The sequence below is a fragment of the Nyctereutes procyonoides genome, unplaced genomic scaffold (genome assembly GCF_905146905.1).
Source record: "Nyctereutes procyonoides isolate TBG_1078 unplaced genomic scaffold, NYPRO_anot_genome, whole genome shotgun sequence".
In the NCBI taxonomy this organism is placed as follows: Eukaryota; Metazoa; Chordata; class Mammalia; order Carnivora; family Canidae; genus Nyctereutes; species Nyctereutes procyonoides.
The window spans coordinates 65,118,671-65,135,702 of record NW_026575146.1 but is presented as its reverse complement, the minus strand read 5'-3'; the positions used below and the strand labels follow the sequence as shown (position 1 = coordinate 65,135,702).

At 61.4% G+C, this 17,032-nt stretch overlaps 1 protein-coding gene across 4 annotated transcripts; it reads left to right on the top strand.

The window, feature by feature from the left end:
- Positions 1-15,394, top strand: SUSD3 (sushi domain containing 3). Of its 4 annotated transcripts, none has more exons than XM_055311601.1 (5): positions 1-104; positions 9,146-9,334; positions 10,654-10,798; positions 11,091-11,249; positions 13,928-15,394. In XM_055311601.1, exons 1-5 carry the CDS (start codon positions 17-19, stop codon positions 14,121-14,123), a joined length of 777 nt encoding a protein of 258 aa, XP_055167576.1. In that variant the 5' UTR covers positions 1-16; the 3' UTR covers positions 14,124-15,394. The 4 variants fall into 4 exon arrangements, with proteins under 4 accessions (XP_055167576.1, XP_055167579.1, XP_055167578.1 ...); XM_055311603.1 differs by lacking the exon at positions 1-104 and adding an exon at positions 836-1,005; XM_055311602.1 differs by lacking the exon at positions 1-104 and adding an exon at positions 837-1,000.
- Positions 15,395-17,032: the final 1,638 nt, after the last annotated feature.

Genomic DNA, 17,032 nt, shown 5'->3' with positions numbered 1-17,032 from the left:
ACCGCCCAGCGCCGGGATGCCCGGGGCGGCCGCGACCCCTCGCCGCAGGGCGAGGCCCGGGGACCGCTCGGAGGACGCCGAGCCCGCCCCAGGGAACCGCACAGGTGAGCGCCGGGGCTGCGGGCCGCCAGCAGGGCTCTGCACCCATTTCACCGACGGGGAGGCTCAGAAGCTGGCGGCCCTGCGCGGGCGGGGAGCGGGGGCGCTCCGCTGGAGATGGCCCGGGAGGGCACGGCGGGGGGGCAGGGGCGCACTACCACGTCCGGGACCGCCCGACACCCCCTGAGGACAAGCCTCCCCGACCCTTCCACCGCCCCAGCGAAGCCGAAGCCGGGCTGCAGGCGGCTCGAAACCAGGCGGCGGCGTGCAGCCGCCCAGGTGCGCGCCCTCACCCGGTTCTGCCGGCCGCCCCACTCGGTGCAGGGAGGTCGGTGCGGCGGCCGCGGGAAGCCGGCCTCCCACCCCCACTTCCCAGGTGGGGAAACTGAGCCTGCAGCGGAGTGACCGCCCAGGTCCCGGGGTCGCGGGCCGGGGTGAAGTCCGAGGTCCCCGCAGGGAGGGAGGGCTGGCGTTCGCAGACGTGGTGATTGATTTCAAGAGTGTTCTGAGGGCTGGCGGTGGTGTCGTGGGGGCGGGGGGTGGGGGGAGGGTGAAGGAAACCCCTCCCGCACCCGGGTTTGAAGGCCGGCCTTGCTGCCTGAGTGCCCGCGAAGTCCAACCCTGGAGCTCCAGGGCCTCACCTTTGGGGGCGACGCCCCTCCTCCTGAGCCGCAGGGTCTCTGCATACCTGTGCCCCAGGCCAGGTGCAAGACTGGCTCCTCGCACCGTGGGGGCTGGGCCTGCAGGAGCAGCTGGTCCTGGTCACACCCCGCTCAGGCTCACTGAGGCTGCCATTCACGGGAGAAGGAGCTACTGGTGGCAGCTCCTTCTCCCGTGAGTAACTGAGGCAAGGAGTAAGTTGTCAGCACAGCAGAGGACTCAACCGCGGGAAGCAGCCCAGGTGAGGTGGGCTTGTTTCCTTTGACTCCCTCCTACCCCACCCCAGCCCAGCCCTCCCTTTCCCCACCCTTCCCGAATTTGGTGCTTGGCCTTTGTTCTTGAAGACCCTGTGGCTTGGTTGCAGCACTGCCTGGGGAGCTGGGTGTTGACCAAGAGGACCGACTGGACTTGCACCATAGGCCCGGGGACCGGGAAGGGGAGAGGCCCTCAAGTACCTGTTTGCAAGACTTTGCTGAGACCTCGGGGTGGGGAGGGGCCGCAGAGGCCAGTCCCGTGGGTTACATCCCTGCTTCTGATCCGCCACAGCTCAGCCTCTTCCCAGCCCGCAAGCTCTGCCCCAGCGCTTGGGGTTGGAAGCCCCCTGACCTGGGATGTGTCTGTCTCTGGCCCCAGTATCGCCACATGCTGGGCGCTGGGCTATGTATACCTCCCCCCAGGTTTGGGGACAGGCGCTGGAGCCCGGGGGGCGTGTGCGGTGACCCTGCCATGCCGTTCAGCCCCAGGGTCACACAGTCATCCAGCCTCCACCCTTCCCCTGGCACCATCTCTTGAGCTGTGAAGTGGGTGCCTGCTCGTCCCTGTGGGGCTGTGAAGTGTGGGGTCCTGTGCAGGCATCTGGCACTCCTTCACATATGGGGGGGGCGGGGAGGAGGGGGAATGTCCTGCAGCCGTAAAATGGACACGTTGCTCTGCTCTTCTGAGAGTGGGTGTGACAGTCCAGCTGTGAGGACACGGCATCCTGTGACCCACGGTGCTCCCTTATTGCCCTTGTGTGGCTGGTGGAGGGGCAGGGGCGGGGGGCTGGCTCAGAGCAGGGGTTTGAATGTTTGTTGAGTGGCTGCTGGATGTCCGGCCAGCCAGGGAGGCCTTCTTCCACCGCCTTCAGGGCCCCGTCGGCTCTGGCCCCCGTCCCAGGGCAGCTGCAGCAACTCCCTGATGGGGCAGATTGTGTGGGAACGTGGCCCTGCAGGAGGGACACAGGGTTCCAGCAGCCAGAGGTGACCCCCACCACGCGGTTCTGGATGGCCTGACAGAGGGGCCTGGGAAGAGGGCCGCGGCAGGGGGTGGAGGGCAGCCAGCAAGGGCAGGCCTGGGCGTCACTCCTACAGCCCTTCGTGGAGGGAGACCAGGCTCAGGGGAGCCGTGGGAATCCACGTGGCTGTGTTCCCCCGAGGCCAGTGGGGCCTACTGCCAGGTGCGGGCAGAGCCTCAGTGTTCTCCCCTGGGAGGGGGCGTGCTCTCCTGGGCTGTGCTCTGGATGGCACTGTGTGGTCTGTGGGGGAGAGCCGACCTGCCAGCTGCCAGGGCAGCGCCCCAGTGCCCCAGGTCCAGGCCTGCCCTCCACAGGGACGGGAGACACACTGCCAGGGGGCTGGTGTCTTGCCTAGAGACACACAGCCAGGCTGTGGGCCTCCCACATATGGCTGCTCCCCCTTGCTGGGTCTTGGAGTCTCACCCTCCATGGAACACCTGCACATGTACAGATTACCCTTTTAAATTCTCTCTTTGGTTTCCCTTGCCATTAGGGGAAACAAGCCCAGAGCAAGAAGCGGGTCCCCCGTGGTTCAATGGGCTGCCTCCCCCATCTCCCGAGTTCCTTTGCCAGAAGGGGAAGATAACTTATTTACCTGGGTCCTGGGGCTGAGGTCAGGGATTGAGGTCAGCATGGGCTTCAGGGAGGAGGGTGGGAGGGGCCGGCCTGTGGTCCAAGGTTCCAGATAAAAGATTAACAAGTGAGGCCTGATCTTCACACCACGAGCCATGCGGGCTGGGCTGAGCAAGCACCTGGTGGGGCCCTGCATGGACGGGGGGGGGGGGGGGGGGGGGGGGGGGGGGTATGGGCATTAGAGAGCGCCTCTGCCCATCACCGTCCAGGGAGCCCACAGGGTTGGGTTGGGGGTTGGTGTTGTCTTTGTGTCAAATCCATTTGCTGCGTTTTTCCTGTTGTTTTTCCTCCTCTAAGGTATATTTGGGCAAAAAAGAGACAAGGACAGGTGTCATGAAGGGCCTGAGGAAGATGTAGCCAAGGCTGAGGGGTGCGTTTGGCCAGCCCGAGGAAGGGCTCGGGGTGACCCCTCAGGAATCTGCCCCAGCAGCCCTTTGGCACAGTACTGCCTCCCTGCCCGGTCCTGGCTGTGCCTCAAGTCCCGTGGAAAGGTCTTGGGTGGACATGTGTCTGGAAAACGGGCTCAGCCCAGAGAAGTGTTCGCCAGCCTGCAAGGGGTACAGGAGACCCTATCAGCCCCGGAGTGGGAGGTGTGCGGGTGGAGGGGTTGGGGGCCCTGCTGGGAAGTGCTGCCAGGAGGGGCTGCTGCTGAGCTGCAAGCACGGCTCTCAGGTCTCCATGGGGTGGTCCTCCCTTCTTGTGACCCTGGGGGCCAGTCACACCTCACAGATGGGGACATGGAGTCTGCGCAAAGGGGGTACCAGCATCTGGGGACCCAGTGGGCAGGGCCTGGGGCTGGGGGGCTATCCCTGAAGAGCAAGTATGACCTCCCGTGTCAGTTCATGGGCCCTGGGAGAAGGGTCCTGAGCCCCCAGCCTCTGCAGGGGTTTGTTCCTCAGGCCTGTGTCTTCAGGTGCCTCTACAGGGCTGCATTGCCCCCAGCTGAGTCTCTTGGGAACCCTGCAGCCCCCGCCCCATGTGTCCACTGGTTGAGCTCCACATCTGCTTCCTTGTCCTGTGAAGGGGGTGCATGCACTGTGGAGGAGGGTCTGGGGGCAGCGCAGCCCCGTCTCTGCCCCCTACTCGCATACCTGTAGGGCTCTGAGCACTTGGGGAGGAGCACACCCCCCCCAGGGTGGTGAAACCCAGGAGGGGTGCCCTGGCCACCAGAAGTGATGGCCGTACAGGATGTGACTGTTGACAGCGGGGCCTCTCCCCACCCAAGGCACAGGCTGGAGTGCTGTCTGACGTGGAAGGGGTGTGTCCCCCCCCCCAGGCTACAATCTGGGGTAGACCCTCACCCAGCCCCCGCCACACCCACAGGCAGGTCTCAGGCCCAGAGCCATGGGGTGATGGTCCCCCAGCTGGGGGGGGGGTGCAGAGCCGGCAGGCAGAATACCAGGAGTTGGGCTGGGCTCGGGGGTTGGGGGCAGAGTGCACCCCCCACTCCATGCAGCCGAGGCGCCTACGGGGGCTAGCTCCCTGACTCTTTAGTTCCTTGGGATAAACCCGCAGAGCAGAGGGACTGAGCGCTAGCCTCCCAGCTTGGCCCCATTCCCTGTCCTCTGAGCACCTGCTCCATCCCTGGGGCACTGGAGCCTCCTAGGAGGTTCTAGAAGGTTCTATTTGTGCAGACCCTGCCCAGGGCTGGTGTGGGGCTGAGGAGAGTGTGGTGAGCACACCTCATCCTGGATTCAGCCTCTCCATGGGTGACCTCCCCTCCCCTCACGTCCTCCCTCTCCTTCCCCACCCCCTGTCCCAGGCAGGGCTGAGAGAAGCTGCTTAGCCTCAGCAGAATGCAGAAGTAGCAGCTCTAAATCAGGACCAGGAAGTGTTGGCTGCTCAGTGACCCTGGGAAAGGGCCACGTGGCCAGCCTGTGGCCGCCATGGCCATCTACCTGGCTCCAGTCTCCTGCCTACCTCCTGGCTGACAGGACAGCACTTGAATCTGGGCTGACGGGTCCTGGTGGGGGTGCTGATCCCAGCTCTGGTCTGTCCAGGGCACCCTTCCATCCATCATGTACATTCACTCCTTGGGCGCCTGCAGAAGCAGAGCCTGCTTAGTTACCGCCCAGAGCCTGGGGTCAGTGTCCACATCCACGGGGAAGGCCAGGCCTGCTGCCCAAGCAGAGGCGTCCAGGTCGGGGCACGCGCCAACACCCTGCGCCCATTCCCCTCATGCCTCCCCCTCTCCCCGCCGTGGGTAGTCTTTTTAACATGACCAAGGGAACAAGCCAGAGACTACACTTCATGTTTAAAATTTGCATTTCTTTGATTGACAGTGTTTTCCTGAAATGTGTTAGGAGCTTTATTGAGATGTGATTCATAGACCGTACGATTCACGCCCTTTAAGAGTACAGTTAACGCGTGCAGATCGTGCAGCTGCCACCACAGCCACTTCGCACATTTTCATCACCCCCAGAAGAAGCCGTGCACTTAGCAGCCCCTTTGCCCCCGTGGGTGAGGACTTGCCTCTTTGGGCATTTCAGACAAATGCAGTCAGACACCGTGAGGTTGTGTATGGGCTCCAGACCTTGAGCATTGGTCCTCACCAGGCTCAGCCACACCGCTGGCCATTCCACTGCTTCTGTCCCCTGAGATCCGTGCATGGCTCTGACCACGGCCACGTCCCCATCCCTCCATCAGCAGGCAGCATGGTGGCTCCTACTTTTCAGCAGCTGTGAATAACGCGGCTGTGGATGCAGGTCCCATAGCTGCGTTCCCGTGGGCAGCATGGGACTGTGGGTCCCCACCCCCACCCGGAACACCTGTCACCTTCTGACTGTCTCACGTCCGGGCGCTGCTGGATGGGAAGCTGCACCAACCTGACGATCTGAGTAGCGTTTTCCTGAAGGCAACGGATATTGCGCATTTTTTCATGCGTTTATTGGCAGCCATTGGTTTATCTCTAGAGAAACATCCCTCCGGATCCTTGGCCCATTCTTAAATTCTATAATTCAGTCTATAATTCATGCATTTTAAACCCGAGTCCCTGACCGGCAGTGTGACTGGCAGATGTTCTCTCACACCTGTAGCTCGTCTCTTCACTTTCTTGATCATGTCCTTTGAAACACAAGTGTTTTTAGTTTTAACCAAGTCCCGTTTCCCTATGTTTTCCTTTCCTTGTGCGTCTTCTGGGGTCACGTCGGAGACACTGATGTCTAATCCGAGGGTGAAAGAGGCCTCCGCTCTGCTTTCTTCCAGGACTTTGGTGGATTTCGCTCCAGGCCTGTGGCTTCTTCACATGGGTTGTGGTGTTGGGGGCGCCACGGCTGTGCCTCAATTCAGGACTTTGACCTCTGCTGCCAGTGTCTTAGTGTTTTCACGGTTTAACTTTTGCCCGGCCTTTCATTCCATTTCTCCTCTGTAAGTGTCCCCTGGATGCCCCCAGCCGGGGTTTGTGATCACTTCACCTCCGGAGTACTGGCCTCCGGAGTACAGGCCACCTGTTCCTGCTGAAACAGGACGGATTTCGGTGTGCCCATCCTGCCTCCGGCAGCCTGGCTGGACTTCTTACTAGTTTCCGCAGGTTTTTTTCTGAATTCCTGGGTATTTTCTAGATCCGAGCTCAGGTCATTGGATGGAGAAGTCTTCTTCCTTGATGACATCAACACCTTTTCATTTTCTTTCTTTCTTTTTTTTTTAATAAAGATTTTATTTATTCACTCATGGGAGACAGAGAGACAGAAGTAGAGACACAGGCAGAGGGAGAAGCAGGCTCTTCACAGGGAGCCTGATGTGGGATCGATCCTGGAACCCCGGGATCACGCCCTGAGCCAAAGATAGATGCCCAACCGCTAAGCCACCCAGGCATCCCATTTTCATTTTCTTTTTTTTTTTTAATTTTTATTTATTTATGATAGTCACAGAGAGAGAGAGAGGCAGAGACACAGGCAGAGGGAGAAGCAGGCTCCATGCACCGGGAGCCCAATGTGGGATTTGATCCCGGGTCTCCAGGATCGCGCCCTGGGCCAAAGGCAGGCGCCAAACCGCTGCGCCACCCAGGGATCCATCATTTTCATTTTCTTAACTGGTTGCCCTGCCCCTGGATTCTGAGATACTTGAGGTTTTTTTTCTGATTTACTTGTAACTTTTCTGTTGTGATTCTGACACCATCTTGTTAATATGTGAGTGCTGTCTACAGGGGAGATGCCTCTGCTCGTCTACTACCTTACTTTCCTCTGGGCCATCCCTGGGGTACTTGTGAGCATGGCCTGAGGCTAGGACTGAAGGTCCTTCTTGACCAGAACCTTCTATCGGAGCTGCCGTGCTGTTGGTGGTGGTGACGCTGGTGACGGATGCCTGCTCACGGGGAAGCCTAGCACTGTCCACCCTCACTGGTACCTGCGGTGTGGCGTTGGCCCTGCTGTGCCTTGGTGTCTCCACCTGTGAGGAAGTGACAGACACCTGCTCAGGGGGTGGTCCCCCAGCAAAGCACCGGAAGGTGCCCAGCGTCACCCGAGGTGACCCAGGGTCAGCCCCCAGTTAAGTGCACAGAGCCTAAGGGCGCCCGGCTCACGATCTCCCCACATTTCAGCCTGTGAGGCCCTATCCGGGCTCTCATGGGGCAGAGAGCACCCACTGTGCATGGTGGGTGTCAGGTCCACGGCTCCCGCTGCTTCCTGGTGCGGGCCTGGCTGTGCCCCTCAGGGCCAACTTCAGGGCCCTGGCCCCTCCATTAGCTCACTCTGACGGCTACACGGGCATGGCAAGGCTAGGGATGGGCTGGCCATGCGCGGATGTGGGAAGCCCAGTGCCACTTGCATGCATATGGCCTGGGGGTAGATTTTAGAAGCAGAGCCCATGGGGTTTGCTGGTGAATTGGCCGTGGGTTGAGAACGGCCAGTTTTGGGGCGGGAGCAGGTGGCGGAGGGAGGCCTGGAATGGATGTCCATACGCCCACGAGGAAGGCCAGAACTGCAAGCGGGGCGTGGGGGCACGTGGCCAGGTCCCGTCGGCCATGGGGGCAGCAGAACCGCATGCCTAGCGGCTCCCGGGCCTTATCCTGAACAGAGAGGCTGCCCTCGGGGGCACATGGCTGTGTGCGTGTCTGTGTGCACACGTATGTGTTGAGAAGCAGGCCAGGGCCGCCCTGCCTGGGGCCATATCCCTGCTCCATGATCTCGGGATGTGGGTCGGCCTCCCCGCACCTCAGGGTGCTGACCTGTGGGGGTGAGAATGGCGGCCCCCAGGCAGGCACTGTGCAGGTTAACGCGTGTACGACGTGCATTCTGCATCCGGCACGCAGCAAGTTCCACGCAAGTGCCAGCCGTGTCATTATGCATTGCCACTTTGCTCAGGCTGTCTCTCTGCACTCTCATGTTAGGATGGCACAGCTGAGCTTGGTTGTCGGGATGTGCCTGATGCCCCCACCTCCGCAGCTGGGCATGCTCGCCAGTTCCAGCCTGTGCCCTTCCATGCACTCGGGAGCACATCCTACTGTACGAATCCCAGCTTCAGACGCCCAATCATTTCCTTTGCCTAAATTTCCGGGTGATCTGGGAGAGGTTGGGATCCGCATGCCTCCAGCAGATTTGCCGGGTGGCATTCACAGCCTCGTGACCTTCACTTGGGGTCCTTTCCTCTTACTTTTGGTGCGTGAGGCCTAAGAACCAGCTCCCCCGACGCTGTCAGGACAGGTGTCTTTTCCTGCCCCTCGGCTCCTTGCATTTCATCTGCGAAGCGCTGGATCCCCATTGGCTCCTTCCCATAGGATGATGTGTCGGGTCTCGAGAGGTGATGGGACTGAACCTTCGTCCCGTGTTCTCCAAGCACCTTTTCCTAATTGCATCTCCGTTACTGAGAACAAGGGAAGTTCTCCGGTTCACGCTTCACGCCATCCACGTGTCCCTTCTTTTACCCTCGATTCTTTCTTTGGAGCTATACTTGGACGCTCATTATGTGCAGCAGGCCCTCGAGCCTCAAAGGCGCTGGGTGTGGACCTCTGCCGCTGGCATGCAGGTGTCACCCAGACTCCCCTGCGGCTTTACCACATGGATGGTCAGTGGGCAGGCGGACCCAGAGGAAAGCAAGTGTCATTGAGAATGTCGCGAGTAAGAGAAAACACGCCGGCAGTCGTCCTGTGAAAGGTCCAGGGTATGCGCACCCGAGCCATTCAAACCCATTTTGTTCAGGGTCACCTGAATCTCCTGTTGTCCTCGGAACCTGCGGAGTTTCGCTCACAGGACCGTCCGCTCCATGTTCACCCCGGGCTTACCTGACCATCCCCTCTATGTTCACCCCCGGGCCCACGCCCACGGGGGCATCCACTCTGTATTCACCCCCAGGCTCAGCTGGCCATCCACTCCATGTTCACCCTGGGCCTGGCTGGATGACTGTCACGCCTGATGGGCTAGCAACTTGTCCAGAGTCCTGTGGCTGCTGGGGCAGCGGTGCCTATTCTAGGCAGGGCCCTGCCCACCATCCAGCCTCCGGGGTGGAGTCCTCATGCCACGCCACCTCTGCTCTCTTCTTCCACAGGAACATGCACGCACATGCAGCCACCCCCGCAGGGCACCCTCCAGGTTGTCCGTGGCAACGGCACCTCTGTGGGGACTGTGATCGTGTTCCACTGCCCCTCAGGCCACCAGATGGTCGGGTCTGGCCTCCTCACCTGCGCCTGGAAGGGAAACATCGCCGAGTGGTCTTCAGTGACCCCCGTGTGCAAATGTGAGGTCCGGTCCCCCGACCCGCCCCTGGCTCAGCACCTGTGGGGTTGGGGGGCTGATCCATGGAGAGTGTACAGTGGGTGTGGTGACCGTTGGGCCTCATGCAGGGTCCCCACCCTGGTGCTGGCAGTTGGACAGCCTCCTGCCGTGTGTGCATGTGCCCCCCAGGCCCAGCACCTGCAGCTTGGTTACCTGGGTCCTCTGGACTAGCACTGTGTCACCCTCGAAGCAGGCAGCTACATTTGTTCATTTGTTCATTCTCTCATGCATGCACGTGGCAGCCCCAGATAGGGCCCAGCATGTGCCACCCATCCTAGACCTGGGGCTGCTGAGGGCCAGGATGCTCCCCATCGGGGGGAAGAGATGGCTTTCTGGCTTCCAGTTGTGTTTCACATGGGGCATTAGAGGATAACATGCAGTACAGATCCTTCACAGGCAGTCAGTATTGTGTTGACGCGTGTGCCCGGAAGAGGCTCCATAGCCAACACAGCCGCAATCATGCTGGGCTGACAGGCTGTGGTACTTCTCAGAGCCTTTAACCTGATCGTGGACCGGGGGAACCTCAGAAGAAGGGTACCAGTCAGGACCAGGCTCTAGGAGACAGGAAACCCAAGATATTGGGGCTCACTGAGATGGCACGTTCTCGTGCCCGTGGCCCTCAGCAAGGGCATCTCGTAGGGTACCCCCGTGATGGCTCTGGGGCACGGCCCCGGATGACGGCACCTGGTTGGGCCAGTCCGGGCAAGGACAGCCCTCAGAGGTGTCCACGCCCTCCTCTGGCCAGAACATGGACGTGCAGCTGCATGGAGCCCAGGGAGGCCCCCAGCCTGGGTGGCCGTGTTCAGGCAGGACCAGGCTGGGTGCGAGTGGTGTCCCCCATGGGCACAGTGTGCAGTGTTGTGAGCGTACCTGGGCCTCGTCTTCCCAGAACGCCCTTAGGACCCAAGAAGTGGCAAAGGTCCTTTGACTCCAAACACAGGTGTTTTCTTATTGAATGACCTGAGAAAGCGCCTGGGGCCCTGAAGGGTTGGGGGGGAGGCCGAGGGCTGTGTGCCAGCACCAGAGCCCAGGCTGCAGTGTGGGGACCAGAGCACCGCACTCCCCTCTCCATTAGAGCCGTTCCCAGTGTGCCGCTGCAAGCTCCTACATACCCTCCAGAACCCTGCCTGGCACCCTGATCTTACAGGCAGGGATCCCTGATAGCACCCCCACACACAGCAGTTAGCACAGAATGTTGCCCTCCCCACCCTCCCTGAGGGAACGGGCTGGCCCAGGGCCCAGGCGAGCCCCACGCAGGAGATGGCCCGGTGTCCCTTGCAGCCGTGCCGCCCTACGAGACCTTCGGCTTCAAGGTGGCCGTGATCGCCTCCATTGTCAGCTGCGCCATCATCCTGCTCATGTCCATGGCCTTCCTCACCTGCTGCCTCCTGCGGTGCATGAAGAGGAATGAGTCGCCACCTGACAGGTATGCTGGTCCCACCGTCCGAGCTGGGGCCTCCTCCGGGCGTACGGGGTCGGGGGCTGCCCTGGCCCCTCAGGAACCCAGGACTCGGCCTGCGCCCCGCCATGCCGGGTGAGCCGGACTGCCCAGCGGTGCTGCGCTTTCACTGTCTTCACCATAAACGTAGCTTTTCCTGCGTGTTTTCACTGCAGAACATTCACAGTGTCCGAGTTGCCCTGCTAACCCGACCCATCCTACAGCTTCCCGCCTCGCAGACATGTTGGCATCCTGAGCATCCTTCCCCGTCTCTCCCCAGGGCAACCCAGCTGTGGCTCCAGCTGAGGGCCGGGGACCTGGAGACAGTGCCCGCTGCCTACCTCGACCTCAGGGGTCTGAACAGCGGCGGCGGCAGCGGCGGTGGCGGGGAGCCCAGGGGCTGGCCTGGCCAGGCGCACGACAACTACAGTTTTACCACGTGGGCATGGGCGCGGCATGGGGGGTGTCGGGCAGGGGCAGGGGGCCCAGATCGGTCAGGGCACCACCACCCCAGGCTCACCTGGGCCTCAACTCCCACTCTCTGGGCTGGTGGCAGGCGGTCCTTGGGTCCAGGGTCCAGACCCCGCAGCTGAGCGCCCAGGGCCACTGCCACCGCATGCCTTTATCTGGGGAAGTCAGACCCGAGGGGAAGCGAGCTCCCTTTCCCAGGACACAGTACGCTCCCTGTCGCTGCCTCCTCTGGCCAGAATCTGCCTCCTCGCGTGATTCCCGCACGCACATGCTTCCCAAACTGTTACAAGGACATCCTCGTATGTTCCTCTGACTCAAGGAGTCTGGTCCGGGCAGTGCGTGGCTTGGTGTCACCAGCTTTGAGCATGTGCCCTCTGACCCTGATGACTAATGGTAGCAGCGGCTGGGTCTCCCAGTGCTGTTAATCTGGCAGCATGGCCTGTTGGTCTGGGCCTGTGGACCCACAGAGACTGTCCCCATGAGGTGCCTGTGGAGACGTGGGTGTAGGTCACAGACTGGGGTGGGGGTAGGGTCTCCGTGAGGCAGGTCCAGGTCAGGTGACGAAAAAGGGACCCTGTGAGGGAGGGGCCACTCTGCTGCCCCACGACCCAGGCCTCAGGGTCTGGGGGTCACCCTGCCATGCCCTGTGGTTCACAGAACCTGATGTCAGGTTGTGCTGCGTGCAGGTCAGTCACTGCCCGCCCTGAGGAGCAAGGGTGGGCTCTGCGGATTTTACTCCTTTTCTGTTTGTGTTGTTTGCACGTCACTCGGAACTCCTTCCTAAAACTTTGTTTTGGAGAAATGTCATGAATACCCAGAAGCAGAGGGACCAGTGTGATGGGTCCCTGGCCCTACCCACCAGGCTCACAGTCTCTGTCTGCTGACCCCAGTCCTTCCCTGGTGGGAACCGCACCCACTTCCACTCCCACGAGGTGCTCTGGGCCACCCTGTGCCCCTCCTGCCATGGCCTGGAGCCCCCTGCCCTTTGAGGAGGTGGGGAGAGGGCAGAACTCAGAATTGGGCCAGCTGCCCCCTCCCTCCACCCATCCCCAACCCAATGGCCATGCCACGTGGTGGCTGCTCGCCCCTGTGTCCTCCCTGGAGCAGCCAGGGTCTCAGTCGGGCCGGGGCCAGATCAGTGAGTGTGACCATCACCGCTCATCCTGCTCTTGTCCCTGAGGCTCAGGGGGTGGCGTCCACGTGGACATGGGGTCGCTGTCTGGTGCCCCAGGCTGGGCCAGCAGAAAGGAACCCATGTCCCATCTCCCTCCCTGAACCCCACAGGTACCAGGCATCTGTGGTGGTGCAGTGGCAGAGATGCTGCTCTGTGCCCTTTCCACCACCGCCTCCCGCCTCCCGCCACCCTTGTGGTATGCCCCAAGTGCTGGACCGTTGGGCCAAGTGGTCTGGATGTTTTTGTTCCCCATTCTGTCCCTGGGAGCACAAGTCTGGCCATCCCCCGGCCGCTGCCCAATCACCTTGGGTTGTGAGTTGTCTGCTTGCTAACGCAGCAGGTGTCAGTGTCCCACACGTGGGTGCTTCCCCCATGCACACTGAGGACACGCGTCTCCCACACCTTCGGTGCTGCCCACATCGCTGGCTTTAGTGGGTTTGTGTGCTGAGCCACGGCAGTGACGGGTCAGTTCTGGGTGCAGCGTGCCTACAGAGCACGACCCTATGGGCCCGCTCCGATACCTTCCTCCGGCTCCAGCCGTGGGCAGGGTCTTGCTAATGTAGCCCCACCTCAGACAGCAGATCCTAGACAGGTGCAGAGGTTTGGGGTCACCCCACCCAGCAGCGTCTACCCTGTTACTGACCTGTGACAGACTGTCTTGTGTCTAGCTGGGACGTGCCCTCCTCAGCAGGGCCCAGTCACCCAGCAGCCGCACCACAGCGGCCAGCCCGTCTCTGGGAGGCGAGGTGCGCCCTTGCCCTTGACTCTGCCTCCTGGGTGCTTCCTGGCCCCCCGCTCCCGCCCCCTGTGCCAGACACTGTTCTAACTGGAGGTGGGGGCACTTTTCATCCCACTTTGAGAGGCGTGTCCAGCATCACATGCAACTACTGAGCCTGAGGCCAGTTTGAGTGAAGCCTATCTGGCTCCGAGGTCCAGACTCGCCTGCTAAGCAGCCTTTTCTCTCCACTAAGTAATTGATTCATTCATTTATCGAACTAACAGATATCTTCTCAATTCCTACTATTTCCTAGAGCTCTTCTGAGAATTAGATGTGGGTGGGAGCAGAGATCTAGGGGGAGCTTTCTGGAGGGGCCGCCTGAGGTACACAGAGGGGGAGAGCCTGTGTTGTGGGTTGAGGGTGAAGTGCATAAGGGAACGGAAGATGCAGATGACCTCAGGACAGCGTGACAGAAGCAGGGTCCCCCTGGACGTGCCTGCAACCCCTGGGTCCCTTCTCTGCCTGGGGCCCTCTGGCCATGAGGAAGTCTGGCCCCTGGGGTTTATGCACACCCTGAATGAGCCCCTTCCACACTGCTTATTGGGCCCCCTGCCTGGACAGGGGAGGGGTCGGAGGCCAGGCAGGGGTGCCAGGTCCGAGCTGCCCCTGAGCCCACTGAAGGTCAGCATGGAACGCACCGCAGTTACACAGGGTCCCTGCTCCGCCCCCAAGTCTTGCCATCTTCTTCCTGCAGAGACCTGGGTGAGGGCACCCAAGAGCTGGCTGGCACGGCCCATGGCGTGGACAAGGACCCCTGGACCTCTGGTTGTCCTGCCGGCTGCCCCTGGGCCCAGGCGATGGTACACACAGCAGACCTGGGGCGCACACCGCCGGCCTCCTGGGCCCCAGCGGGAACGTCCCGACAGCACATGGCCTATGTCCCGGGGTGACTGGGGCAGAGTCCAGAGCCTGCCTGCCATGCGGGGGGACCCGCCAACCCCACTGCCCAGCCACCCACCTCGACCTGCGTGTCCAGCTTGAGATTGGTCAGCCTCCAGGTTTTGGGAGCCCTCGGGGAGCCGAGCTAGGGGCTCCGGCGGGGTGTCCTGTGCAGGGGAGCCCAGCTGGGCAGCTTCCATAGAGGTACCCCCAGGTGAGCCCTATGACCTGACTCCTTTGAAGACACTGAGGGTGTTTTGCGCCAGGAGCAGGGAATGCTGGCACAGCTCTGTGGGATGCCTTGTCTCTGTGCCTGGCCTGTGAACAGGGACCCAGCTGGGTGCCGCCTCTGCTCTCGGCCAAGTAGTCACGAGGGGACGGGGGTGTGAAATAAACAGTTCTGATCCTGGAAAAGGGAAGGTAAGACTCACTGTCTGAACTTTCAATCTCTGTAACAAAACATCAAGCAGGTTGACTCGAGGTGCAGAAGAGCTGCTGTCATTCCTGCTCCAGGCACTGGGCTTGTGGCACCTCCACTGGGCAGTGGGTCAGCCAATGGCTGGCTGGGCCACGAGGAGGCCAGCGGCTCAGGCATCCGGCTGCTGCAGCTGTGGGCACAGACCTCGCCGGCAGTGGCCACGTCAGGTGCCCTGGGTCTCCCTGCACCCTGGTGGCCCGAGTCCATGACGAGAGTCCTGAGGGCAAGCCTCCCCTTTCGGGGGCCTGGGACATCATTCCAGGCTGTGGCTGCTGCATTCTACCTGAGGCAGAGGGCAGCTGGACTCCACACTGGGGATCAGAGGACCGGGCAGGACCCCCAGCCCGCAGCCCCCAACTTGTTGGCAGTGTAGTGAGCAGCTTTCCATGTCTTGCCCCAGCCCTGTCCCCGAGGTAATGGACGTACAGTCCCATTGTGTCCACACCCACCACGCATAGCCCTAGATGGTGCACCTGCTGGCATGCATCTTGTCTGCTCCATCCAAGATGACCTCCATGACGGCTTGGCCATGCCTCTGCCAGGCTCCTGGTGAGCCTTGGTCCCGCCCTCTGTGTCTCCCTCACCAGTAGTGCTGTGGAGCTTACGTCTGTCCTGGGCCAGTTAAGATCCAACTCTAGTCTCCTGCACTTTGGGTAGGACCTGTGTGGCCATTGGGAAAAGACCCTAGTTTGTCCTATGACCTTCCCTGCATCCTACCTAGAGCTCCTACAGCCACGCTGGGGCCATGAGGAGTTCCGCAGATGGTCCTAAGGAGTCCGTGCTGCCTCTGAAGCCATGTTTGTCGTTTCCCATCACTTACAAATACATCCTGATGTGGGCTATGTGGAGGTTGCCGTCTGTCCCTTGGTTCTTGTGGGAAGCCACCTGCTAAGGGACCCTTGGGTGGTTTTCAGCTGTTACGTTTGGTACCAACATCCTTCCTGTTCTGGGGTGCTGTTCCATAGCGTGGGTCTCAGAGTGGGGTCCTGAGGCCAGAGAGTATATGCAGCACTCGCTTGGACACGTGGCAGTTTCCACATCAGGCTCCTGTGGGGGACATGGAGGACATTGGGTGGACAGGGTCCTACCCAGCCCTCAACCAGAGCAGTGCAGTGTCCACACAATGGGGGTTCCTGGCCACATACACACTTCTGATGATGCTGCCGACTCAGCTGGCTGCCCAACAGGCTGCCCTGTGCCCTTGATCCCCTCAAGGGTGATGAGGATGCTGTCAGAAGCGGCTCTGCTCCTTATGGGGTTTCTGCACATCCTGCCGAGGCTCTGAGTTCTCCTGTCTCAAGTCCTGGGTCACCTGGCCCTCTTCATGCCCTAGCCCTTGTCAGGATGAGGCGGTGGCAAGCCTGCTGTCAGGGTCTGGGGGTACCTGTGAGGGGAGGCAGGTATGTGACCCTGGGCTGCTGGAGTGAGGGCAGGAAGACCGGGATGGAGAGGGCCACGGAGGGTGGCCCCATTCTGCTTGGTTCCCAACAGCTAGGGTTACAGAGATGGAATCCAGGCTCCATGAGGGGCTGCAGGGGCAGGGGGGCAGGAGGGAGGGAGAAGATGTGGTGCCCACTGGGGCAGGTGCAGCCTGGATGGCAGAGCCATTGCCCAGGAGAGCTGGGAGTGCCACAGCCAGGGGTCACAGGAGTGGCCTGAGTGACCCTAGCATGTGGTGCCCCCGAGCAGGCAGCCCGGGAGGGAAGGGCAGAGCCCCAGTGCACTGGATGACCTGGCCTCAGAGGGCACTGGCTTGCTCTGCCCCAGGTCACCAGATGCACAGGCCAGGCCGGTTGGCCATCGGAGGGCACTGCCAAAGGGTGAGACCAGGGGTGTGAGGGTGGTGGGGCCATCTTGGGGGCTGGCAGCCCCTCAGCAGGCCTCTAGCCTCTTGCTGTCGCCAGCGCCCACACCCGGTCACTTGGTAGGATCACGGGATCCTCTGTTGGGATGGGGGTCCCCTCTACTTTCCCTGCAACGATTAACCCTGAGCTGGGCACGTGACAGGTGTCGAGGAAGCACGTGTGGAATGAAAAAGCAAAGGATCAAACGGTGGGCCCTGGGCAGCGTGAGAATGTGAGAGGACATGCTGGCTCCTCCTCCCCACGCGGGCCCCTCATCACCCAGCACTGGCCCTCTGCAGGGTCAGCTCGGCCACACAGGCCAGCCCCCAGCCCATGGCACCCCACAGCCCCACTGCCTGCAGCCCCTCCTTCCTCGGCTCCCTTGTGGAGGGCCTGCTGGATGCCTGCACCGTGACCAAGGCAGATGTGGCCCCGTCCTCCGGAGCCAACGACCTCGTGGGGAGATGGCAGGCTGTGCTGAGAGGCAGGACCCAGAGCCTGGGAGGTGCCCTGTGGTGCGCACTCCCCACCGCTGGCACATGCAGGGCTTGACCAGGATCTCAGATCCATGAAACATGAGATTCTCATCATGGTCAGA

Excerpts from the sequence above, each read along its gene's own strand:
- SUSD3 (XM_055311601.1), top strand. The coding sequence starts at position 17 with ATGCCCGGGGCGGCCGCGACCCCTCGCCGCAGGGCGAGGCCCGGGGAC. Across the intron at positions 105-9,145 it reads CGCCCCAGGGAACCGCACAG|GAACATGCACGCACATGCAG; the intron begins GTGAGCGCCGGG and ends CTTCTTCCACAG. Across the intron at positions 11,250-13,927 it reads GACAACTACAGTTTTACCAC|AGACCTGGGTGAGGGCACCC; the intron begins GTGGGCATGGGC and ends TTCTTCCTGCAG.